The sequence below is a fragment of the Pseudogymnoascus verrucosus genome (genome assembly GCF_001662655.1).
Source record: "Pseudogymnoascus verrucosus strain UAMH 10579 unplaced genomic scaffold scaffold_17, whole genome shotgun sequence".
NCBI lineage: Eukaryota > Fungi > Ascomycota > Leotiomycetes > Thelebolales > Thelebolaceae > Pseudogymnoascus > Pseudogymnoascus verrucosus.
Window position 1 is genome coordinate 164732 of NW_017263668.1, and position 25624 is coordinate 190355.

General features: G+C 51.3%; 5 protein-coding genes across 5 annotated transcripts; 2 read left to right on the forward strand and 3 right to left on the reverse strand.

Moving 5' to 3' along the window:
* Positions 1-164: 164 nt before the first annotated feature.
* Positions 165-2096, reverse strand: VE01_04314 (uncharacterized protein). Its single transcript, XM_059463606.1, has 4 exons — positions 1885-2096; positions 1726-1828; positions 573-1663; positions 165-469 (listed from the first exon to the last, which is right to left on the reverse strand). Exons 1-4 carry the CDS (start codon positions 1939-1941, stop codon positions 302-304), a joined length of 1419 nt encoding a protein of 472 aa, XP_059319764.1. The 5' UTR covers positions 1942-2096; the 3' UTR covers positions 165-301.
* Positions 2097-4108: 2012 nt separating this feature from the next.
* Positions 4109-7533, reverse strand: GPI13 (mannose-ethanolamine phosphotransferase gpi13; the record flags this gene model as incomplete). The annotated part of the gene is made up of 1 exon (XM_018273790.2): positions 4109-7533. The coding sequence occupies exon 1, from the start codon at positions 7331-7333 to the stop codon at positions 4109-4111; it is 3225 nt and encodes a 1074-aa protein (XP_018131230.1). The 5' UTR covers positions 7334-7533.
* Positions 7534-8780: 1247 nt separating this feature from the next.
* Positions 8781-9281, reverse strand: VE01_04316 (uncharacterized protein; the record flags this gene model as incomplete). Its single annotated transcript, XM_018273791.1, has 1 exon — positions 8781-9281. The coding sequence occupies one exon, from the start codon at positions 9279-9281 to the stop codon at positions 8781-8783; it is 501 nt and encodes a 166-aa protein (XP_018131219.1).
* Positions 9282-14964: 5683 nt separating this feature from the next.
* Positions 14965-20078, forward strand: PUF3. Its single transcript, XM_018273792.2, has 5 exons — positions 14965-16384; positions 16512-16694; positions 16762-16966; positions 17021-19252; positions 19330-20078. The coding sequence occupies exons 2-5, from the start codon at positions 16659-16661 to the stop codon at positions 19773-19775; spliced, it is 2919 nt and encodes a 972-aa protein (XP_018131218.1). The 5' UTR covers positions 14965-16384; positions 16512-16658; the 3' UTR covers positions 19776-20078.
* A 1650-nt stretch (positions 20079-21728) lies between these two features.
* On the forward strand, positions 21729-25599 carry VE01_04318 (uncharacterized protein). Its single transcript, XM_018273793.2, has 8 exons — positions 21729-21812; positions 21884-21942; positions 21999-22346; positions 22398-22623; positions 22703-22877; positions 23073-23107; positions 23166-23190; positions 23241-25599. Exons 1-8 carry the CDS (start codon positions 21810-21812, stop codon positions 25400-25402), a joined length of 3033 nt encoding a protein of 1010 aa, XP_018131232.1. The 5' UTR covers positions 21729-21809; the 3' UTR covers positions 25403-25599.
* The last annotated feature ends 25 nt before the right edge of the window (positions 25600-25624 follow it).

Below are 25624 nucleotides of genomic sequence, written 5' to 3' on the forward strand. Positions count from 1 at the left end.
GGGGCGAAGTCTTGCGTGGTCAGAGATGAATATTGCGTTATACAGGTTGATTTGGAGGTATAGAATTGAGAGAATAGGTGATGAGGTGGACTGGGAATGGGAGAGTCGGATGCAATTACTACGAAAGAAGCCGAAGTTGATGGTTAAGTTAACAGTACGAGTTAGGGAAGATAAGACTTAATGGTGCGGGTAAGAGAAAGAGCAGTAAATGTAATCTCTAGCGATTTATATGAGTGCTATTCTATGAATGCGATGGAGTGCCAGGGTGATATGTTGAAGTCTTTTGAGATGTGTATCATCATTAGTGTACACCGTTGACGCCATTCGTATTCGCCCCCTTAACGGCATATGTTCGTCGGAATTGGTCGTCAATATGCTCTAGATAGTACACTCCTTCGCCAATACTATCCAAGTCACCGGTCGGCGTGTAGTTCTTCTGGCCGTATGCTGCTTCGCGCAACTTGCAAGCCTGTTTAGTGAGGGTCAGCCATTGTTCGTGATAGTCATAAGGAGGGATATTAGGAAGAGCAAGAACCATTGTGCCATAAGAAAGAAAGAAAAAAAATACACACTTCGTCATATTCCTGCGGGTTGGCGACGTGTCTTGCCTCCAATCTCCTCGCGAAATCAATCTTCCCAACAATACTGCTCACATCACCTACTACCTTCAGCGTGAACAGCGTACTGGCAATCCCACTACCGTAGCTAAACATGCCAATCGTCTTGTTCTGTAGCTTGTCAGACCCGACGTGCGACAGAACGCTGATAAGTGAGCAGTATAGGCTGGCAGTGTACATATTTCCGCAGCGGCTAGGATCTTTGATGCATGGCTCGATGCGCGAGGTGAAACGATCCTTGGTAAGGCTAAGAAACTCTCTCTCAAGATCCTTAGACTTTAGTGACTCTTCGTGAGATAGGTCTTGGAGTGATTTGGGGACGCTTTTGAATGTTACGTCAGCATTGTTGCTAAGAAAATCATTGTACAGCAGTCGGCCATAAGATTTGCTGACGAGTTTGCAGTTAGGCGTATGGAAGGCCATGAAATCGAAGACATCGATTAGGCTTTGGCGTTCCCGATTCAAGACCGCAACGGCGTCTAGGTTGCACTCCTTCAGCTTGGAGTCTATAGCGAGGCGGCCGGCGTTATTGCGCAGTTGCTTGTAGCAGCCATCAAGAGCTGAGAGATAGCAGGAAATAGAAAGATGACCGTCTACTAACGGGTATTCAGACTTCATGTCGGGCTTGTAGAAGTCGTATGCATGAGCCATGTATGTACCACGGAGGGCAGGGACATATACGATCGGTGCATCGGGGCCAACAAGAATCGCAACTGATCCAGCACCACCAGTGGGTTTTGCAGCCACGTCCTTGTAAATGGCAATGTCGCAAGCAACGACAATGGCATCTCGGCCATCCCATGAGCGAGATTCGACCCAGTTAATGGCGTTGAACAAAGCGTTGGTACCACCGTAGCACGCATTAACTGTGTCGGCACCTTCTAAGGAGTGGTTGTCACCGAACAGTTGGGTAAGAACGGACTTGACTGATTTGGCCTTATCAATGGGTGATTCTGTACCAACTTCGAGACGCCCAATGGACTGTGGGTCTATCGAGTACTTGCGGAGGAGGGACGAGACAGCGGTCAGGGCGAGAGAACAGACATCTGCAAGACGTCAGAGTGGTTTCTTCAAATCGGCATTCGTAGATTCTAGCTGCATAACTTGCCTTCCCGGTCGTTGCAGAAGTTCATGGACTTTAAACCAAGACCAATGGTATATTTACCAGTGGATACACCTTGGTGAGCCTCAAACTGGGACTGATCTAACGTCTATACGCAGTGTCAGATGAGCTTTGAATCTTGAGAAAAAAAAGCGCAATGTGTACCTGGCTAGGGACATAGATCTCAATGGCCTTAATGCCTACGTTCTTGGGATATGCCATGGTCTGTTGCTGAAAATAAAGCTGTGAAACTCGACGATGTAAAGTTGAACACTTCCGCTCGACTTGTTTTTTGAGAAGTGCACATAGACTCGGAATTAGTTAGAGCCGAACAAGCAAGACTAAATATAGAATAAAGGCTGTATGGGGAACATCCGGGTCAGGTTGGGAATATGCCAGCTCTAACTTAACCGGCCTCGCAAGTGGACATCCCTTGCTGCCTAATTTCCGTTATTAGTCAACTTACCTCCTTTGGGTATTACCCCGTATAGTTTTGCTCTGGTCTACCTTGCACCATTGGCAGGGTTGAGGTTGGAGTTTAAGAGGAGAGAGGAACGGCCGCGTTAATGTACAGGATTTTCCAATCATACTAAACGTATAGAACACCCGATTTTAAGGCCAAGTTTTCAAACTAAGCAAATATCTATTTCTAGATTATCTTTACATATAAATGCACTTTGATCTGCGTAAATAGGCTTCCCTGAGTTATGGCAGGACTAGCCTTGCTCACATTGGAAAGGAGATCGACGGTCGTGCTGTACTACAGTACTATAATATCTTTTTAGTGGGGGGATATATGGCGCTACTGTGTGCAGGCCAATGTCACATTCCTACTCCGTACAGTATGAGACTCGTACAGTACATGGCCGCTGGTACCTTAGCTAATGCAGCAGAGACCTCAGGCAGGGACGCTGAGGGAGGGTATTACTAACTGCTCTGGGTAATGAAGCCACCCGCAATTGCAGGGGCATCTACAATGAGGCAATGAGGCTTTGCTTTTCTACCCTTAACTTATATAAAAGAGTATATATGATTCCAATATAGTGTATAAGTGCGGTGCTGTTCTAGCTTGCTCCACTACCGACTGTACCTACACCTGCATCGCACCTATTCCTATGATGCCCACTGTATCGTATTTCTCACGCGAGCTGTGCACTCTCTATACAACGTGCACCATACCCACACTGTGCGCAGTAGATTTCATTTCCGGGTGACGTCCCGGGGCGCCAAGCGAGCGACGGATCGGACCGCAGTTTTCTGCTATGGCTCAGAAAGTCCTAGTGTTACTTGGGGTATAATTACTTCGTTTGCTGACACTATCACAAACAATCTATGGGCAGTAGGAGAGGCTTAGGGGAATACAGAGCTGATTATTATAGAGGATGTCGAACATAAAACTAGCTATAGGAGTCAAGGGGCAGGCAAATATGCCAGGAAGGGTTATGAACATAGTGGGTCTCTTTCGTTTCTGTTTTCGACAGAGTGGGGGAATGTTGTCGTATGTCGTGAGGCCAAATCCATCAATCCCAGCTGCATAGCATATATTAAAACCAACAAGCCCTTGTTCACATCCTCAAAGGTCCCAACCTTCGACAGATATCTCCATACTGTAAGATGAAGGTGCCCTTTTCTCTACTTTTCTTCTGCCTAGTATTTTTTTTATTAAGCTCAATCCTATCCTCATCCGCATTTCGCCCAGCCTCGCAACAAGACCTGTGCAAACATCAGGTTCATTATCATAGACATATAACATCCACAAACTAGACTGTCGATAGTCGATGAGAGCAAACCCTTTCAGAATACCTCACGCATAAAGGGGATATTAGAATGTTCAGCACTCTTTCGTTCATTTAAGACGGAGGTCTACACGAGCGCATGGGCGGTGACGCATGATTCTAAGTATTTTAAGGATCTCATGGACTTCAACCCCGAAAGGTGGCTTGATCCCAACAGCCAAGATGTTAAGGAGGCCAGTCAGCCATTCTCGTTGGGACCAAGAGGATGTTTAGGCCGCAAGTTAGTTGCGATCGCTGTGCTCCTGTTTATTACTTAGTCGGACTAAGTCGGACGGAATGCAGCTTTGCCTACATGGAGATAAACTTGCTGTTGGCTAAAAAGCTATGGAAGTACGACCTTGAATTAATCAATCAGGGCTTGGACTGGCTGAATGAGGGTAAAGTTTGTAATGTGGTGGAAACCAGAGCTGTTGGTTCATTTTCGACAGCCCTCTTAGTGGGTGCAAGAACTTTAGAGGTGCAGAAGATAGTATAATGTAGCTTTACAATAAAATTATATACATATACACTCAACATACAGCAGCAGCCTAGTTCCGTTACTCTAGTCCGCAACAAATCCACGTCTAAATATCCAACCTCACAAATAAACACATCTATACCCACCCAAACACCTCTCCCACCCCCCCAACACACCTCCCAACCCCCAACCACACCACAACCCCAACCACAACCTGCACCACCAACCCCGTCCCCCCCGCCATCATCCACTTCGGGCTAAACACCCTATACAGCATCAAATGCCTCCTCAACCACCCCGCCCCCCCCGCCGTCACCGCCCCCCACCCCAACACAACAAGCAACCACCACGCCACCCCCCTCGCCACCTCCCCCGCCACCCCTCCCCCCCTAACCTCCCTCTTCCACAGCACCACAAGCGGTACTCCCAGCCCGGCAAGTATCGGGCCACCAAAAGTATTCAACCCCACCATCAGGGGGCTCCACGGGTACACCACAGCATGCAATGGCACAAACGCGCTCTCCCACTGCAAACTGGCCAGCGTAGCCTGGTGCCCAGTCTTGAAATAGTAAAAGGACCCCATCAGTGCCAGAGCCACGGGCGCAATGGGCGACTCGCGGAGTTTCAGCACATCGACCAGTTCCGCCAGCGCGAGGATCTGCCACGCGCCTAGCGCGAGCGCGAAGGCGCCCATTGGCTTCTGGAGAAGCAGGAGTGGCAGCAGGAGTGACGAGAGGAGAAGCAGGTACGAACTCCCCTGCGCATTAGCGTATCCCAGCACCGTGACGGTCATGCGCGAGGAAGCCGCAGCGGGCGCAGCGGTGCTGGAAGGCCCCTGGGTAGCAGCGCGGGTAATGCTGACGCAAGGAGATGAGTACGCGTACGCCACCGGTCCGGCGACAAATCCGATTCCCAGCACCACCTGCGCGATAGCTACGCGCGCGGTTTTCAGAAGTCCAGTAGGGAGGAAGGGGAACCATGCCCCGTCATCAGCGGCGTCGAGGGTCCAGAAGATGGCGCATGCGAGAAGCCCCGCACGCAGGGTATTGAGGAAGAGCGGTGCAGGGCCGCGGTAGTTGCGGGAGGGGAGGAGGTAGGATTTCAAGACTGACGGGAGCAGGAGGGTAGTGAGGTAGGGGAGGGCGAGTTGCCAGGGTGCGGATGTGGAGGATGTCGCGGAGGCGTAATATGTAGAGCGGCAGAAAGGCATTTGTTCCTCACGGCAGAGTTTAGACAGGGAGGCGAGCCATGTGAGGAGCGTGAAGAGGACGGCTTGCGTGATTCCCAGGGTTCGCTCGGGCGAGGGGAGCGAAAAGGAGGCGAAGAGGAAGATGAGCCCGAGAGTGGTGAGGAGGAAGAGCAGGATTTGGTCTTCCCAGATTGTGAAGGAGTTGGCGCCGAAGCCGATGGCGGGGAGGGCGGGGAGGAGCAGCGCGAGGAACGACCACGGTGTTGTGGGGAAGGGTGCGCGGTAGGGGAGGGGGGAGCCGACGGCAGCGATGAGGGCGGCGAGAAGACTGCAGGCTGTGGCGCCGAGGAGGGTGTCGTTGATGGTCGACGGTTCGGGGGAGAGGGAGGATGCAGTGACGCCGAGAGAGGCGCCAGCGAGGATTCCGATGAAAGCACCCTTCACGACAGAGGTTGTGAAGTCATCTGGCTCGGAGTCCATCCCGTCCGCATCAGCGTTCGCAGGGGCATCCACACCGTTCTTTTCAAGTTGCAGCTCCGCCTGCTCGAGCTCAGGCGACATAACAGGGCTATCCGTGCCGGCATTCCGCGCGAAGAGGAGAAGCACCACCAGACTCGCAGCCATGATCGCAAGACCCTGAACCATACTCGTCACATCAAAGCGCGCCCACAGTCCACGGCAAATATCTAGCGTCTCCCGCTGATACGCGGTGAGCAGAGCATACGCCCTCTTGTACGTCCCCTTCTCCCCGCCAAGGCTTCTTTGTAGCGCCTCCTGCGCACCCCCCCAAAGCGCCCTCGTCCCAGCATTCCCTTCCTCAATGCCCCTAGCCTTGAAATAGGCATCCTGATACCTCTCCACACCAGCGGCCGTCATGGCAGCCACACTAGCTAGGTTTGCCCAGTCATTGCCCTTCCGCCCCGCGAACGCCTCCTCAATTGGGCGTCCGAGGTTATTAAATGGAATAGGCAGACCCAGCAGCAGCGCCAGCGTGGGCACGAGATCGATCTGGTTCACAGCGCGAGCATCCTTCGCAGTTGCCGGTGGCAGCAGCGTTTCCGGGGCAGTGCGCCCGAAGATCCCGCGGCGCGAGTACATCCACAGCGCGGCTTGCACTTCGTCGTCGCTCTCGCCGCCGTGGTCGCCCTTAGCATCCATACCATGATCACCCATCACAACAAGCAGAGTGTCGTCGTCAAGCGCAGCTACGATATCGCGCAGCACGCCGTCCATCTGTGCCAGCTTCGCCGTCATGGCAGGGTGATCCGGTCCATACCGATGTCCCGCATGGTCAACGCCCAGGAAGTGCGCAATCAGCACATCCCAGTCCTCCTTGCCAACGCCAGCTGCTCCAGCGGGCTTCTGCTTCAGCAGCGGCATGACGTGCTCGATGACCCCGTTATCGAGAGTATGCAGATCCCACACATTGAAGCTGTCGTAGGCACGACTAACATTTTCCTCAAAGTACCCCGGAAACAGCGCCGTCCACGTATCATCCCCCAAATGCGCAATACGCCTCCCTGCCACCTTAAGCTGCATGAGCAAATTATCCTCCTCAATCGCCGTCCCCGCAAAATTGCTCCCCGCATCGATGAAAGTCGGCAAAGTCCCCGTCGTCAGTCCCTTCAGGCGCTGTAAGGTTGTAGTCGGCGGGTCGGCGATGAACGGGAGGAGAAACGCATTATGCGGTTCCTTAACAGCCGTCTCGTATAGGAAGGGTAGGGCATTATGACATGCCAGCGCCGGCTGCTCCTCACTCCCATTCACAGGCACCGCGAAATCATAACGCAGCGCATCCACAATAACCACAACCGCCTTCTCAAAGCTCCTCGGATGCCAGCACCCCTCCCTCGCCGAGTCCGGTGTATAGTGCCTCGGCGGGTCCGCACACGTCGAGTGCTCCTCCAGCACCAGCCTCGTGAGCAAGAATCCCTTTGTAAAGAAGTAAATCCCCGCAGCGTTAACCAAGAACAACCATGTGAAGAAGAGGGTCGTCCAGTTCCACTGACGCCGGAAGTCGGCGGCGCAGATGGCGTCGCGCTTTTCGGCTGCGGTGGGGAGGCGGGAGGCTTCTTTTTTGATGGCGGCGGCGGCGTCTTCTTTGGCTTTTATTTCGCGCGCTTTGGCGTAGAGGGCTTGGATGCGCGCGTAGTCGGGGGAGGAGGAGGCCATGGTGCTTGGGACGGTTGGGTGGGAGCCGTGTCCGAGCTCTTGGGTGTAGATTGCGTTGCTGTTCACAGCATAAGATGTGTGGGTTTATAGGATCATAAAGCTGTATCTAAAAATGCTCAACCATATCCACCCAATTGACAGGTGTAGTAAGAAAAATAAGTGTTTCTTGTTGTCGTCCGTTGGTGTTTGAATAGGAACCGGACGCGGCGGAATATAAATTTCGAGGGGTGCCCAGACAGGGTGACGTGAGTGGCCCTCCCATCACGTGAATCCCTAGAGCTGTCCCAAAACAATCATCAAACCACTCTGAATTCGTCTTAGCGTTCATTACACTAGCGCGATTTCAAAAATTTCCCATCGCCTATATATACACCTTTCACTCCCCGACCTTTTGACCTTTTTCTTCTTTTCTTCTTTAGCTCTCTTTGCCTATTGGCTTAGATCAAGTGTAGTATCTGTTCTTTTCAGTTTAATCTCTGAAATTGTCCTATTGGACAAATCAATGATTAAATCTATTTTTGAAACGAGTCTTGGGACCGCTGGGTTTACTCATGTTCCAGGACACAGTGTCTCTGGTATTACACTGCCTCCAGATGACGCGACACACTTCATTTTTCATTGCATTCTCTGGCTTGTTTCCAGGGTTGTGAAGAAGATTGGTTTGGATAGTTGTAGGCGTAAATAATCGAGCTTGTGATGTGTGATATATGCGGAAGGAGGTTTGTGAGGGAGTTCGATGAATTTCAAGATTTGGTGTTGTGCGTGAGCCTGAGCCACCAAACTCGGACCATCAGTAGATCATCACTCCGTACGGTAATTCACGATTTGAAGGTTCTGCAGGAACGCGAGGGAGTAAAGGATTACACCGGGCGTACAGTCGGTGAATTGAATGAAAAGGGCCCATTTATACATATCACAGCAAAACTTAATATAGTCAATCAATGAATTTCGCTACAAGCGGTCGTCTGTATTGCCTCTATGGACCCCAGAAATGAAGGGAATGGCTGCTTCCCAGCTCAAACCAACGACAGCCAGAGAGCAAGCACCGCTAAACTGAGTAATTGTTTTGTATTCCCAATCGCCCGCTCCTTGACGAAGAAAAATGCCAATGCAGAAAAGTAAAAACAGAGCCTCCCCCAGAAAGTGATGTGAACACAAAAAGCCCCTATGTTCGTTCGTATGGCGTCTTTTTTTTGTACAGGAACTTTCGGACATCGTTGTTGTTGTTGTTGTTGTTGTTGTTGTTGTTGTTGTTGTTTGATAGTCCGCAGCGAGTATATAAACATTCCCAAGACTTTCCAAGGCCCACCCAAAAAAAACAGGGTCTCATCAGAGGAGGCAAGCGCAGAGGAAAAAAAGAGCCATCAAGTCGTTAAGCAGCCACCCATTCCGAAATTCTCAAAACCCCCTATCCAGTCCCATAGCATAGCCAAGCCCCAGGGCTCGCTCACAGGAACTCCTTCTTCTCCTTCAGCCCGCCCATGAGGTCCATATCCAGCTCATCCCACTTCTTCCCATCGCGCTCATACTTGGGCAGCTGCTCATCCCTCACCGGTTCAAGTCCTACGCCCCCCTTCTCCCCAACCCTCACGACGACCACGCGCCCCTTCAGGTGGCGACCCTGTCCATCAACATCATCCGGGAAAGTGATCCTGATTTCCGGCACCGGCGAGCTCGGGCCGGAACCCGGGCTGGAGCTACCGCTGCTGTAGCGCTTCTCGTCGTAGTAAGGGGGTGCGGAGACGTGGAGGTCGTGGATGTTACGGGTTTGGTAGGAGGGGAGGACGGTGTGGCGCGAGGCGCGGTGGGCTTGGTATTTGCGGACGGCGTAGATGAGACCGACGGAGACGAGGCCGGCGAAGGAGAGGGAGACGAGGACGATCATTAGGTCGATGGTTAGGGGACTTGAGCCGTCTTCGTAGTCGTCGCGGCGGAGGAGGGAAGGCATTTTGGCGGTTGTGGTGGGTGGTGTTGTGTTGTGTTGGGGGTTCGTGATGTTGCTTGGTCGTGATTGTACTCGGTGTGTTGAGTTGCGTGTGCGTGGGTGTGTGCGGATGGAGAGGAATGAACGATTAATTAATCTATTGATGAGACGTCGTTAGTGACTGTGTGTTTCTGTAGAAGAAATAATAAAATGAACTGTGTCCCAGCTGGAAAGTCGTGGGCCAAAACCATATAACGATCGTTGGATTGCTGGTTTGTTGATATCCATCGGTCGGCATTCCGGATAGGTTCAGTCGTCTGCTCCCCCATCCAAGAAGGGAAGGAATGAAGGAATCCCCAAAGCAGCAGCGATGACATCAAATCACATACCTCAACTAGTAGTATCGACGCTTTATCTTCCCTCCGTCTCGTAAAATAACACAAATATCCGAATCGTCAAATGAGTGAGCAAAGTAGTCGGAAGAGGGCAAAGCGATGCACAGGCAAGAGAATGAACCCGTTTCTGCAAATCTAAACCCCTCCGTAAAAAAGAGAGCGTGGGTATCCCGAAGGAAGAACAAAGGATTGTCGTGAACGAAACGTCCGGGAACACAAAAAAACACAAGAGCAGGGCGCTTATTGTCGTCGTTGTCGATGAAGGAAGAAGAAGAGGAAAGGCAGGACACAAACCCACGACGATAGCCCGCCCGCCCCCCAGCCCAGAGCGGCACGCACGCATTCACTCCAATCCCACCCCAATCCTCCCAATCAATCCAACGGCCTGCCCAGACCCGCCACCGCACACCGGATAGCAGGAAGCCTCAGCACAATCAACAGGGCAAGGTGTGATCAGAAACCCAATCCGGATAGCGCGCGCGTAGAAGGGGTATAGCGCCAGGAGAACAGACGACTAATTCAGGGCCAGGCGCTAGGGGACGGATGGGCCCAGCCAATGAGAGTGTAGTGTAGACGGGTTTTGGAGGTTGGTGGGGGGAAGGGGGGGTGTTGATTGGTGGGTTGGTGGGGGAGGGGAGATTGGGATGGGAGGGTGATTGGGGCGGGGGGATATTGGGGGGGCAGGGGATGAGACAGGGGGGTTGGAGGGTTCCGTGGGTGGATGGGGATGGGGATGGGTGGAGGGAGTGTTTGAGATGTTTGAGCTGTTTGAGCTGTTTGCCTGTTTTTGGGAGGGAGAGGGAGGGAGATGGGATGAAACGCGGTTTCTGATGTGGTGAGGGGGTTGTGGTGAGGAGAGTTGTGGGGAGAGGGGCCAATGGGGAGGAGGGATTTTGGGGATCTGGGGATTTCTGTTTGTTTTATTTTGGGTTTTGGCAGTATATACTCTCGCTCTATCAACGCGCTCTATCAACTCGCTCTAACACACCCTATCAACTCGCTCTAACGCCCCCTCTCTCTATCTATTTATCACCATCACGCGCTCACTCCTGACAATGTTCTACCAGAACTCTTTACAACACATGTGCACCAACCCATCCATCGCACTGCACCGATATAGATAGCGATACAAACAAGCTATCTCACCCCAACTGCATACTCGCCCAGTCCGTCCCACCACCACCCCCCAACCGCCCTCCCACCTCCCACAGAGATCCTGCTCCCACCCGTCCCCCTTCGTCCCCCGTCCCTCCCGTCCCGTATAACCCTCCCCCTTCCACATACACTCACGTCATGCGCCTCTTGGGCGCTTCGCCGACTACAACTAGGAATAGTTGCGACGAGGGTGGGAAGGGGAAAAAGGGGGGGGGGGGGGGGGGTTCGCAAGAGATCCATCTGTGTCGCAGAACCGCTCCTCGTCATCTATTCCGGTGTACAGAGCGATATTCTGCACCACGAAGCGTTGGACAGACCCCCAACCCCCACCTTCCCCCTTCACTTCACCGCCCTTTCTAAACGCGTATGTATGTTCAAACCCGACATACCCATCCCATCCGCACCGAACGAACCCCTCACCAACTCGGCCCGTCAATCGGCTCTCTCGAGCGTCATCTATCCATCCATTAAGAAAGCCTAGCTAGTCCAGTCGTCGAGAGGGATATAAATCACCACACCCCCTCGGGGCCGGAAAAACCATCAGCCCTCCTTCTCCTTACCCCCAGGGCACAGATCCCCTCCCGTCCCCTGCACCCTCCCCTCCACCCTCCAGCCCTCCACAATCATCGGCGGCATCTGCACGACATCCTCCTCCACCCTCCGTCCCATCTCTAGACACGGCCACACACACACAGCACAAGCACAAAGCCGGCCTCATGCGTGTGCTGTGTACATAATATATGTACCACTATCTGCGTACACAGAACAAGCACATGCACGGTCGGTCGACATCTATAAGTGGATGTATCTATGCTGGGTGTGTTGTGCCCTGCTCCCTTCCTGCAACAGATACACATACAGGCGCCTGCAGCAGCAGCACGGGTTGGGTTGGGTTGTACCCGTCCGTCTGTTCGTTGTAACGGTGAAGGATGTTGTAGCCGAGGGGTGGTGTGTGATGGGGGGATGTCTTTTTTTGGTTTTGTCGTATTACAACCGCAGCAGCAGGAGCAGCAGTGGTGGTGAGGAGGGGCGGGAAGGTGAGGCAAACAAGACAGAAATAAGACAGGATAAGACAAGCAAACACCCCCCCTCCCCCCTTACTTCCCCCTTACCTCCCCCCATCACATCCCGCCGTCACATCACCCATCACCCTATCCAATCTAATACCAGTTACGTGAATTCGTACATTGAGAATCCCCCCCAAAAAAATTCCAACCCGCCCCCCGCCCCCCGCCCCCCGGCCCCTTGGCAGACAAACGGTCGGTGGTCTCACCCTCCCTCCCCGCTGCTCGCTCCAGACCTCAAAGGTATCCCCCATCGGGACCCTCCAGCAGCGGACCGGGGGCGGACATCGGATAGTGGGACCCGGATATGTACGGGAAAGGGATAGATGCGTGCATGCGTGCGTGCAGTAGTCGACGGTTGCCGCCCGGTCTGGGGGGGCACGACATGTCGTTAGTGTGGGATGGGTTAGACAGACAGTACAGTCTGGTTCAGTCCAGTCCGACAGCAGTACAGTAGTAGACAAATCAGATAGGCAGGGCGGAAACGGAAAGCGTGAAGACTGGGCGACTACCAGTCAACATGTCCGCCGGTGAATGGGAATGCCTGGAATGTTTTTCAACCCCCACACCATACCACGCCTCAACAGTACGCGGTGATGTGATGTGCTGTACGTCTTCCCTCCTCAACACTCCCTCCGCCGACGAACCGGATCCCAGTGATCGGAGCGATCTGATCGGAGCGCCACGCTGTGCATGAGTCCGGTGGTGGGTGGGCCTGGGCTTAAGCCAATCGGTAGTGGGAGGGAAGGGGATGTGGCTGGCTGACTGACTGACTGATGGATGGGGTGGAGGTGTGGTTGTGGTTGTCGTTGTGGTTGTGTGGTGTGGTGTGGTGTGGTGTGGTGTGGTGTGGTGTGGTGTGGTGTGGTGTGGTGTGGTGTGCGTAGGTGTGTAGGTGTCCACAGAGAGAGGGAGAATGGAATGGGTGGAATGGGTGAGAAGACGAGGGTGTGCGGTACGAGGAATGGCATGATGCATGTATGTTTTTTTACGCTGGTATTAGGGGGTTTTGATATAGATATCGTATGACTCCCGAGGGCGAGGAGGAATGGGCTGTCCTGTCTGGTCAGTGAGTGCGTGGGATGGCATGGCATGTAGAAACCACCTCAATAGTAGGTGAGGTGAGGCTAGAGAAGCTGTAAATGCCACATCACCACATCACCACCGCCACTCCCACCATCGTTCCTGGTCTTGTACCTATCCCGTCAACCAGGCCATCTCATCCCACGGTACCGTCAGTTAGCAAGTTAGATAAACGAGTGTAGTCTCCCACCGGCGCGCACAACTATTTTTTTCGTTTTTCTTTTTTTTCGAAATATTATTCTAGAACAAGAACGCGTATATATACACCGCACCATAACCCAACCTCATCACGCTGTTTCGTTTGCTGTTCCAAGGGGCCTCCCCCCCGCCCTCCCTTGGTTTGATGGATGTCTAGTACGGTAAGTTAAAAATGAGGGCGTGCGAATAGTGCGCCCATTCCATCTATCTAGCGATCCATCCATACCCATCTACCTCGGCTGATGCGGGGGAATGGGGCGAGAGCACGGGTAGTGGTAGTGGTTTCCTAGCTCTTCGCCGCCTGTCTGTCTTCCTTGGCCCCTTTTCAATGGGTGTTTGCTCGACGGACGACTCGATGGGGGATAGCTGGGCGGAGGGGGTGGTTTGTTTGTCGCTGTCTCACCCCACTTCTTACTCATATCACCTATCGGCCGCGCTTAGCCGTGCTGGATTTTCGGATGAAGTGAAAGGGGAAACCGGGGGGGGGGGTGGATTTGTGTGTTTGCTCTTGTGCGCCATTCTATTCTGTGGTAGTGTGTTAGCAGTGTTAGTAGTGTTCCGTTGTAGTGTGCGTCGTTGTGTGTAGTTTTATTTAGCCTTCTTTATTTTTGACAGTCCGGCCAGCGAGAAAGGGCGTTGGATCGGTGAAAGCTTAATACCCAATTTCCTGGCACCAGTCTTACCCCTCTCGGAATAGTGCGAGTTACTGGGCTGAGCCGGGCTGAGCTGGGCTGAAAGTGGAAAAGCCCGGTTTTTGTCTGTCTAGTTTTACACTAGTGTGGTAATTATGGGATATGTGGTTTTACATTTTAGCAGTAGTATGATGCGACGAGAGAGATGACAACTTTGGTGGCCCCCACTCCCCGTATTGCCCAGTCCAGCCCAGAGGGAGGTAGAGGAGGTACTTCCAGGTGATGGGTGTGCGCTCTTTCACCGGCCGGGGACAGGAACGCTTAAGGTACTTGGGGGGTACTTTGCTGGAGGGTGTGGGTTGTATGGGGATTGTATAGATGGATGATGTCGCGGGGGGGTATTCCCCGATGTCTGAGGTGGGAGTTTCTCCGTCTTTCCCTTGTCTTGTTTTCTCCCCTTTGTCGCGCGTCAACCCCCTCGAACAAACTTAAGTACTGATCGTTTGGTTTTGTTTGGGTACTTCGTGTTGGGTGATTCGTGTGGTGTGGTCGCATGTACCTCTGCACCTCCTCCACCCCCCTCCACCCCCTTCACCCCCTTCATCCTGCCCTGCGCGCACAGTCCCTCTAGGTATTTGTATGCAATATAGTACAATATAGTATATATTACGATAGAGTACTGTACATGCGGTACTGTGAGTATTAGATTGATATAGGGAGAGATAGAGTAGATAGAGTAGATATAGAGTAGACTCTAGACTTCCGATAAGCGCAGTTACGAACTGTATATAACTAGAACTATATAAACCGATAGAAACTAATCTGACATAAACTGTGTTCTGTTATGAACTCCCTGAACTATACTTTACCAAGAACTGACACAATCTGGCCCAGTAGATTCTCCGCACGTCGATGATGGACCTTCTCCACTGCAAACTAACTACAACTCACTAACTAGACTATACACTACCACTACTAACCACCTCTCCGTGTCTCCACCTGGCTATCAATGATCGAATGAAGAAAGTATCTGCCTTGCTGTAACAAGTAACACGCACCAGGTAAGTAACAGGTAACAGGTAGTAAAAAAGGTGACCAAGGGAGAATAATCAACTATTCGACTTATCGAAAGGTGTTCTGTATAATATTGTGTTTAGTATTCTAGTATAGTATGGCATGGCATGTTTGTATGGTACTATCTATACTCTACTACTCTACTACTCTACTACTCTACAAGTATCTTATGTTGCACTAGTCGCCGCTACTTGACAGACTCCCGTACTCTACCATACTACCACCATACTACTACACACCTGCTAAAGTAGAGTACACTACACTACTCCAACCTGACCACGAGCACACAAACCTTTGAACCCTCGAAAAATAAAAAAAGATAGAAGAAACATAGACTGACTGCCGCCAAAATATCAAGCCATTCTTTAGGGCATCACCCCAATCGTCGTCTTCTTCAAATTCACCGCCATCCCCAGTCTCTGTCGCACCTTCTCAGCCTCGCCTCTCCTCTCTCCTTCAACTCCAAATCCGCTCGAACCGCCTCACTGTACCTACCAGATCCGTACCTGGCAACATATATCGACCTGTCGACTAACCTACATTACAAAAGCGTACAACCCTTCTTCCTGCCGAAACCCTTCCAACCTACCTACCTCCCGCCCACCGACAGACACCAAGGGAATATTCCACATCTGACAGACACGTCTGTCCCTCGATCGAAGATTCCTCGAAACCTCGAAACTCAATCTCGACCGCACGTCCATCTACCTACCTACCCCCCTCTCCTCCGCCTCCCCCTTCGGTCACCTCTCCAACAAACATCTCTCCCAGCGCTCAACTCTCAACTCTCAACCCTCGATCCTCACCCAGCATTCCCTCTTTCGACTTCCCCCTTGCAGCTTTTCCGACCCCCCGACCAGACTCCATTGGACAAGTTGCGAAACAGGAACTCAACGTCTCCTTCCTTTCGCCTCCAGTGCAACAAGCAAGAGTCCAAAAATACAAGCCCGAGTAACTCCAACTGCAGATGTGCAACAGTGTACAGATAGACACAAACCGTGGACATCAACAGCCTGCCTGCACGCCCCGCGCAACTCACTCTACACCGCATACAACCGCCTACACCACCTCGACCTATACCTATACATACACCACCTACACTACATACCTACTCTCGTCCTCCCCACCGCTCTCCTCCTCTCGAGAGTCTACCAACACGTAGAACGTGTTGTGTTGTACGGCTACCTGCTCGGAGTTTAGTTGTCTGGTGCGCTTACTCCCACGCCGCATATGACAAACGCAAAAGGTGTCGTGCGACCAGCTTGATTCATTCGGACAGTCCTTCCTTCCACACACAACCCCCCCCCCCCTGCCTTGTCCGACTCAGCATCTTGTCTCTGTCGCCCTGTTTGCAGGTTTCCCCCCTTCAGCGGTTCCTTCAACTACTCCCCGGTCCCCTTCACCCTCAGATGCTCGACCTTCTTCTTCCTTCTCCTCGCCGCCTACTTCTTCTACAACCTTTCTTTGTACATGCAACTTACACTGGTTGAGAGTCACATATTTCAGGAAGAGACCCTTTCACTGTGGTACGTTTAACCGTTGTCAGCCAGTCGCTTCCACTTTCCTCAGCCGCTTCCGTCGGACGCACCTTCCTTCCTCCACATTTGCAAGATGTACCAGCGCCATGCTAACTAAGCCGTTTTTTCTCTACAGTTACATAGAGAATCAGACCAACGGGATATCGAGTAAATAGAAGACGCTAGCTGTCGACGACCTCTACACACACATATACACCATCTCGAATACTCGTACATAATACGACAAGACAACACCTCCGAACTTTCTGGCTACACTTTGCACATGACTATCAATAGACCTACTGGAACCATGAACTCGGTAAGTTTCTTTGCCCCTTCCCATTCCGGCGTGAATAAGCTCCGTTGCTAACATCTGTTCCTTCCAGGCTCGTGGGACTCGTTTCGGGGACTTCCCGTCTACCGCTGGACGAAATAATAATATAGACGACCAGCAGCCCACACAAAATACTACACTTGGCCAAGGCTTTGGTACAAATAATACTTGGAAAGCCCACGGAGGAATCTGGGGTAACGGTAATGCTATTGGAAGTGGATATAGCGTTGGAAAGAGGGACGCCTCGCGCGCTAGAGGTGTGTTTATTTGCCCCGTATCTCCTGATTCAGACCCTGACAATTGCCTCATAGTTATTGATGATGATGACTTGGCTGCCCCAAGTGGCTCGGGGGCACTAGCCGCCTCCTCCGAGGCCGACCCATGGGGGACTCGCAACAATGGACCCTGGAATCCAGTTGACCCCACATCGCCGAACCACAGTGGAGAGACATCCCCAAGCCGTCACCGGGGGAGCAATGCGAGCGCGGCCGCCAACGGCCTGCTCTCGGAAGCACAGAACACATCGCCGTACCTGGCCACGTCGAGGCCGGCCATCGGACAGGGCCCGGGAATGAACCACCGCCCCATGTCGAAGAGCAACCTCGACCCAGCGTCGGGGGCGTTCAAGTACCCATACAGCTCGGTTAGCTTTGGCGACAGCAGCGAGCAGGGTGGCTTGCAGGCGATTAATGGCGGATTTGACTTACAGGATGGATTCATGTATGATCAACGCCGTGAAATTGGCTCGGGCTACAGAAGCACGCAAGGAGGTGCCTCGCGTGAGCCGAGTCTGCCACCCTCGAGGCGTCCTGAGACTGCCTCGGGTGCGGCGACCAACTCTTCGATATTTGGCCAGGTCCCGTATTCGGCATTCGGCCATACCCCACAGAACTCTTTACATATTCAGAAGCCCAGCTTGACCGGCAGGACCCAGTCGTTCGGATCGGCAAGCAATGGGCGGAGCTACAATACCGGCTCGGACAGGTCGCAGGATGTGGATGCCCATTACACTCGTGGCACCTTGCTCGACAAAAGCCTCCAGGGTGCGCTTACCGACGCGGTGAGCGCTATCGAACAGCCTCGAGTGTCTCCAACCACATATCCGGAGTATAATGGACAGCAATCACAGCCAAATGGACAACATATAATGTGGGACGAGAATTCGATGCACAAACGGAACAGCTACTTCGGAGGCAGCTACGGTGATGGTGCCTTCTCGAACCAACTGAATTCGAGGAGGCCCTCGCGAGCCGGTGAGTTGGATGGCTTGTCGGCGCTGGCTGACCGCCCGAGCCAGCCGATAAGCCCACGGTTTTATAACGCAAGTGGAGTGATCAGTGCAGAGCTCAACGCGTACGCCAACGCCAAGGCGCAACATCTGCAGGGGCTCTCTGAAATTGAGCGCGGGCTCCAGAGGCTGGAGCTTGGGCAGCACCAGCAACAGGCTGGATTCTATAATCCCCAGGCGATGTACAACCCCCACTTCCAGGCACAATACCAGACGCAGCAGTGGGACTTCGGACCACAGTCATTCCGCGGGGCCCCGCAGGGCTTCGCGCCTTACGCGGTCCAGATGCCTTCTTACGCTCCTGTCTCGGTGCCCAGGGGCCCTGCCCGGGACCAAGATATCGGCCATGGCGTGAGGAGTTTGCTGTTGGAGGAGTTTAGAAACAACGCCAAGTCGAACACGAGGCAGTATGAGCTGAAGAACATTTACGGCCACGTCGTCGAATTCAGCGGTGACCAGCACGGCTCGAGGTTCATCCAAATGAAGCTCGAGACTGCCAACAGTGATGAGAAGGAGCAGATCTTTAGAGAGATTCAGCCAAATGCGTTGCAGCTGATGACTGATGTCTTTGGCAACTATGTCATCCAGAAGCTCTTTGAGCACGGAAACCAGATTCAGAAGAAGATACTGGCCGAAATCATGAAGAACCACGTCATCGAGCTCTCGCTGCAGATGTACGGCTGCCGCGTCGTACAGAAGGCGCTCGAGCACGTTCTCGCCGACCAGCAGGCCGAGCTCGTAAAAGAGCTCCAGGCCGACGTGCTGAAGTGTGTCAAGGACCAGAACGGCAACCACGTGATCCAGAAGGCTATCGAGAGATGCCCGACGGAACAGGTCCAGTTCATCCTCGACGCCTTCCGTATGCAAGTGCATACGCTCGCGACGCACCCGTACGGCTGCCGCGTCATCCAGCGCATGCTCGAGTACTGCACGCCTCCTGACCAGGCGTCGGTGTTGAAGGAGCTATTCGCGTGCGCGCAGATGCTGATCATCGACCAGTACGGTAACTACGTCGTGCAGCACGTTATTCAGCACGGCAAGCCGGAGGACCAGGCGAAGCTGATCTCGATGGTTACAAACCAGGTCCTGACGCTGTCGAAGCACAAGTTTGCGTCGAATGTCGTGGAGCGCAGCATCTCGTGCGGAACGACGGAGCAGAGGCAGACGATCGTGGCGAAAATAGTGGCGCTGGAGAGTGATGGGAGTAGCCCGCTGCAGCTGATGATGAAGGATCAGTATGGAAACTATGTTATTCGTAAGTCATCCCTCGTCCTCCCATTACTCATACCCCGACCCTTCCCCTATAGTAAAGCAACTAACACTCCTCTCCAGAAAAACTCCTCGGCCAACTCCAGGGCGCTGAGCGCGACGCCTTCGTCGAGGACATCAAGCCGCAGCTCCTGCAGCTCAAGAAGTACAACTACGGCAAGCAGATCGCCGCCATCGAGAAGCTCATCTTCGTCGCTCCCACCGGACCCAGCACCAGCTTGCACCGCCAAACCGCCAGCAACGCATCCGCTGCGCCCGCTTATGGCCGTGGAGCAGCACCACCCCAGGGACCGGCGATCACGCTCGACGTCAGCTCCGTGGCGCCGACGCCCATGCTCACTATGGAGCAGAATAGCCCCGAGAGCAGCAACCTGCCCAGCGCCACTGGATCGACTGTCGATGAGTCGGGCGATGTCGGTGGCAGCTCTGTGAAGGAGACTGACGTGCCTGAAGTGCAGATTGAGAGCGAGACTTCGTCGCTCGACACGGAATCGACTATTAGGTGTTAGGTTTTTACATTTTTATTTCTTCTTTTTGCACACAGAGGATCGGTGGTGTCGAAAATGGGAATTAAAAATGGGTTGGAACGATGTGTGGGGGATACTGGTGCTTGTGTCTATTTGGGGCCCCAAAAAGTTGTTTTTTGTGGTTTTCTCCTGGTGCCGTTCTTGCTTTTTGAATCCCCATGGTGGGGGAAGAGGGGGGTTTATATCTATGGGCTCGGCTTTGCTTTTGGGGAGTGATTATAATTTGTGTTTCAAAGCGGGGAAATAGGATGGGAAAGGGTGACTTATAAAAAAACCGGTGTGGGGTCATTATTAAGGGGGTGGGTGGGGTAAATGGGGGGGATAATGAGGGGTATAGGGAGTGTTTGTTGTTTTTTGTTCAAATTGTTTTCTTGCTGCTTGTTGGTTTTATTGTGGTTTTCCATCTTGGCTGCTTTGTTCGTATGGGAGAAGGCCGGGGGATACAGACGCCTTTTTAGGGGATTGCTTCTTCTTCTGTCCTTTTTTGGGGGTTGGAATTTGCTGGGGGGTGTTTTTGATTTTGGTTTTGATAACTCTTTTTTGGGAGGGTGGAGATGATTAATGGAATGGGATGGGATGTTTATCGGGGGAGGGTATGAACAGGGGCTTTGGATCTTTCTGGATGCGTGGTGCGAATGCTTGCTATGCAATGCGATGCGAGTCTGGGGGCGGGGCAGATGATGGAGCGTGATATGAGCGGTTAATGAATGTATACACTGGAACGCAGCAGCAGTTGGGGTTTTATTGTGCTTTCTCTGGTTTGAATCTTGTGAGCTGGGTCTGGGTCTGGGTCACTAGACTGAACTGGGCTTATTTGAGGTTTGGGCTGATGAAAGCGTGGGACTGTGACTTACTGACTGACTGGCTGATTCTGGTGCTCTTTTCTGATGCTGTTTGTTTACTGTGGGGGATTTGGGGGTTGGGGATAGATGGATGGGATGGGATGGGATAGGATGGGAGGGGGGTTTTTGTATGCTACGGCTAGATGGAAAGATTGCTGTGTTTACTCTCTGCGTTTTGTGTGTGTGTTGTGTATGTCATTGTGATTGTGCCTGTGCTTTGTAATGTGCTGTGCCCGTGCCTGTGCCTGTGCCGTGTTTTCCAAACATGAAGGTCTACGATGATACACACCTAATCGTGGTCGGAAGCAAAGTGCGTTTCGCGAGATTTTACATCGTAAATGTGTCAAAAGTCGGAACTTCTTCATTTTTCTATACCTTTAATATAAGCCTATTTTACGGACTATTTTTAGTAATTAATAACTCTATAGTTTTATAAAAATTTAAATACTTCTAGTGTAATAGTTTATATATGTTTTTTATTAAAAATTAATTCTACTACATTTCATTTCTGTCTTTTTATTACCCTTAACTCACATTATAGGTACTAGAAAAAAATCAGGTACCTGCTATATCAGCCGTCTTATTTGAGGCAAAATTTCCGGGGCACCTGCTATGGATGTTAAAGGGCCTTTCTAATGGACCATGCCTTAGTTGCCGCTGCGTCAAGAAGACGGGTTGACACAATCCCAGGCATAGACCAGGCCACAGAGCAGGTAGAGCAACTGCTAGATTCGCTCAGCCTTGTTAATTGGCTTCTTAAATGAGTCGCCGGGCCGCCACATCCACGGATCCACCTAGTATGGTTCTAACAGTGCATTGCGAAGTAACTACACGATCTTCTTACAATACGGTAATGGGTACCTGTCTGGCTCATGAATCAGATAGGATAATATATGATAGCTATAGTTGGTTCTAGATACAGTCGCTTGCAAAATTGGCTTCCCGTCCTTTGTCTCAGCTGCAGGGAATTCAGGCTACTGTACTCGGTGTAACGTCCACTTGATTTAATTCGATGTTAAGCGGATCCAGTAGACTACCCATACATGAATATTGATGCCTAGATTAGAGTACCAATTTTAAAGAATGAGGCTGTGAGCATCTTGCATTTTCAGAACGCAACAACAGATACCTAAATCTCATATGCTGAAGTTTGCATGCTGTAGGACCTTCGAAGATGGTTAGTGATATACCCAAGATGCTCCGACTTACGGATGTTGCCGTGGCTAGCAAGAACTTACCCCGCTTTAGTCTCTTAACCAGGTATACCCCGAGAACAATCCGGATGCTAGTAAAGCTGCCAAAGTCGAGTGAGTATGCCTCCTATAATGATTGGTAGCCAATATACTAACAATCTGGTGTGTAGTATTATCTTAGTTCACGGCCTGAATCCCAAAAGTAAGGACGATGAAGCACATGCGTTGAATACCTGGACCGAGAATGGCAGACTCTGGCCTAAGGACGATCTACCAAAGAGGCTCCCTGATGCACGAATATCTCTCTATGTATATGATTCATCAGCAGTTTATGGTGGTAGCCAGGCAACTTTTGCCGACAAGGCAAATGAGCTCCTGGAGACCATTAGATGCGACCGGGAGGACTGGGAGGGGAGGCCTCTCATTCTCATGGGACATAGCCTCGGTGGTATTTTGATTGAGCAAGCCTTGATAAATGCTCGACAAAATGAGACCTATCAGCATATTTATGACGCAACGTATGATCTTATCTACCTGTAATACTTCTAAGTACTGACAGAGAACCCTAGGGCGTGCCTGGCCTTTTTCGGAACTCCCCATGAAGGTGGTTCAGGAGGGATGGTTACCGCGGGGAAGACAGCTGCAAATGTGGCTTTATGGCTAGGATTTCAAAAGGGGGACAACATTATTGAGACCTTGGACAAGGGTTCTATGTTCACGGATATCCTCAAAGACCACTTTCGGCAGCAATTTGAGAGTTACCGGATGGTATCTTTCTGGGGTGACAAAGACACAGTATGTTCTACCTCGCGTAATGAGTAACGGTGTAAGACCTCATAATTGACTAAAATTTACTAATTGCCCCTTGACTTAGATTGTCTCAAGAGAGAGCTCTAAATTTGGGCTCGCTGGGGGTCGTGAGCGAATCGTTGAGTTGAAAGCAGATCATCACGGAGTTGCAGCTTTTGGCCACACTACGAAGGATGAAGGTAACCTGAAAAAGGTAACAAGTAATGTGAAATGGTTGTATGATGAGGCCCTGAAACTGGGTATGTTGGAATCACTCACCTCCCCTCCTAAGGGTATTGTGGCAGATCCTGACAAGGATGCTCTGCTCCGAAAGAGACTGGAAGCCCTTAGAAACTGATGAATTAGAGTAGTGTTGTCCTTTTTTATTAAGCTAGCGCTACTGAATTTAATTATTCATATGTGATAGATGTGCCCTAGAACTAATTTGGTTCTAGTTGACAAGATTCAGAGCCATCTTGAACACTCAAGGGTATGTACTACTTAGAGTTCTTAGCACCAACTTCGTCACTAACAGTGCAAACTATTAGGCAAATCCTAGACTGCAACAAAACGGTATAGCATTCACAATCAATCTCATTTTACTATTTCTGATTACGAGGCAGCCATGCAAAAAACTCACTGCATCGTACCCTTCGAAAAGAACCATTGCTTTACCGGCCGTGAGTCAGAATTGACTCAATTGGAAGAAATGCTTTTTGCAGAGGATCAAACAATGAAGGTGGCTGTATGTGGGCTCGGAGGTGTAGGCAAGACGAGTCTAGTGATCGAGCTCGTTTATCGTATTAGAAAGAATCATGAGAACTGCTCAGTCCTCTGGATACCGGCTACTAACCTTGAAAGTCTGCATCAAGCATATCTAGATGTCGCCTGTCAGCTCGGTATACGCGGGTGGGAAGAGGACTTGGCAGATGTAAAAGGACTTGTGCAAGAGTTCCTGAGCAGAGAAAGTGCTGGGCAGTGGCTAGTAGTTTTCGACAACGCTGACGACATTGATATGTGGGTTGGTACGCCGACGGAACAGGGAACTAAGCGTTTGATCGACTACTTGCCTACAAGTAAGCTCGGTTGCATCGTGTTCACGACACGCGATCGGAAGACAGCTGTCGAACTTGCACAGAAGAATGTGATGGAAGTGTCAGAGATGAGCGAAGACGTAGCTACAATGATGCTGCAAAATTGTCTCATTGATCCGGACCTGGTCAACAACAAAACTGACACGTCGAGTTTACTAAAAGAACTCATTTACCTCCCGCTCGCTATTGTCCAGGCCTCAGCATACATCAACAAGAACAGGATAACCTTCTCTGATTATCTATCCCTCCTAGCAGACCAAGAAGACGACGTGATTGACCTGCTTAACGAGGAGTTTGAGGACGACGGAAGATATCAGAATGTGAAGAACCCGGTAGCCACGACATGGCTAATCTCGTTTGAGCAGATCCGCCAACGCGATCCTCTTGCGGCAGAATATCTATCATTTATGGCTTGCATAGATTCGAAGGATATTCCACGGTCTTTGCTTCCTCGAGGCCAGTCCAGGAAGAAGGAGATGGAGGCAATTGGTACCCTTGACGCATACTCGTTTGTGACCAGGCGTCTGGCAAACGACGCACTTGATCTTCATCGGCTAGTTCATTTATCAACACGGAATTGGTTGAATTTGAGAAATGAATGGGATGACCGGGCAAATGCAGCTCTGCATCGGGTAGCATACATGTTCCCTCGGCCAAAACATGAGAACAGGGCTCTTTGGATGAGCTATCAAATACATGCGCAGTGTGTTCTCACATCGACTAAAGATCGAGAGAAGGAATCTAAAGAATGGTATAGTTTAGCCTCACAGATTGGAGAATGCTGCCTAAGTACGGGTAAGTATCAAGAGTCTGAGAGCTGGATCCGCCAGACGCTCAAGCTCACGGAAGAGGTGCTTGGAAAGACGCACCCGGAAACGCTCGCGACTATGAGCAACCTCGCTCTAGTGCTTGATAGTCAGGGCAAATACACTGAAGCAGAGACCATGAACCGTCAGACGCTTAAGCTCACAGAAGAGGTGCTTGGAAAGACGCACCCGGATACGCTCGTGACTATAAGCAACCTCGCTCTACTGCTTGATAGGCAGGGCAAATACGCTGAAGCAGAGACCATAAACCGCCAGACGCTTAAGCTTAGGGAAGAGGTGCTTGGAAAGATGCACCCGGAAACGCTCGCGACTATGAGCAACCTCGCTCTAGTGCTTGATAGGCAGGGCAAATACGCTGAAGCAGAGACCATAAACCGTCTGACGCTTAAGCTTAAGGAAGAGGTGCTTGGAAAGACGCACCCAGAAACGCTCGCGACTATGAACAACCTCGCTGCAGTGCTTAATAGTCAGGGCAAATACACTGAAGCAGAGACCATGAACCGTCAGACGCTTAAGCTCACAGAAGAGGTGCTTGGAAAGACGCACCCGGATACGCTCGTGACTATAAGCAACCTCGCTCTACTGCTTGATAGGCAGGGCAAATACGCTGAAGCAGAGACCATAAACCGCCAGACGCTTAAGCTTAAGGAAGAGGTGCTTGGAAAGACGCACCCGGAAACGCTCACGAGTGTTTTCTGTCTTGCCTATCTACTTCAAAACAAGAAGCAGTATGAAGAAGCATCGATACTTTATGTAAGGGCTTGCACTGGCTATAAGTCATCGTTAGGCTCCGAACATCCAACCACGAAGGCCTGTGTAAACAGTTACTCTACTATGCTTGATAATATTAAAGAGACTAATTAAATGTAGTAGCACTTCGTGGCTATGCTCGAGCAGGTAATTAAGATTAAACCATGAAGATTTCCTTTAAAGCCATCCTACTCATGTAATTTTGGAAGATGCACTTTTCTTACCTTTTATGGTTGCTGTAACTCGTTGCAAAGTTGCGTTTCCTCCCGTCTGCGACACAACTAGTATAGAAACCTGATATGTACCAGCCCTTGAAGAGGTTATGATTAGCTTGAA

What these genes read in the sequence shown, in the direction of transcription:
- VE01_04314 (XM_059463606.1), bottom strand. Translation starts at nt 1,941, where the DNA reads ATGGCATATCCCAAGAACGTAGGCATTAAGGCCATTGAGATCTATGTC. An exon ending in CTTCTGCAACGACCGGGAAG is followed by an intron (nt 1,664 to 1,725) that starts GCAAGTTATGCA and finishes GACGTCTTGCAG; the next exon opens with ATGTCTGTTCTCTCGCCCTG. An exon ending in ACCCGCAGGAATATGACGAA is followed by an intron (nt 470 to 572) that starts GTGTGTATTTTT and finishes CTCACTAAACAG; the next exon opens with GCTTGCAAGTTGCGCGAAGC.
- PUF3 (XM_018273792.2), top strand. Translation starts at nt 16,659, where the DNA reads ATGACTATCAATAGACCTACTGGAACCATGAACTCG. An exon ending in CTACTGGAACCATGAACTCG is followed by an intron (nt 16,695 to 16,761) that starts GTAAGTTTCTTT and finishes TGTTCCTTCCAG; the next exon opens with GCTCGTGGGACTCGTTTCGG. An exon ending in GGACGCCTCGCGCGCTAGAG is followed by an intron (nt 16,967 to 17,020) that starts GTGTGTTTATTT and finishes ATTGCCTCATAG; the next exon opens with TTATTGATGATGATGACTTG.
- VE01_04318 (XM_018273793.2), top strand. An exon ending in TGATGAGGCCCTGAAACTGG is followed by an intron (nt 22,878 to 23,072) that starts GTATGTTGGAAT and finishes ATTTGGTTCTAG; the next exon opens with TTGACAAGATTCAGAGCCAT. An exon ending in TCCTAGACTGCAACAAAACG is followed by an intron (nt 23,191 to 23,240) that starts GTATAGCATTCA and finishes ATTACGAGGCAG; the next exon opens with CCATGCAAAAAACTCACTGC.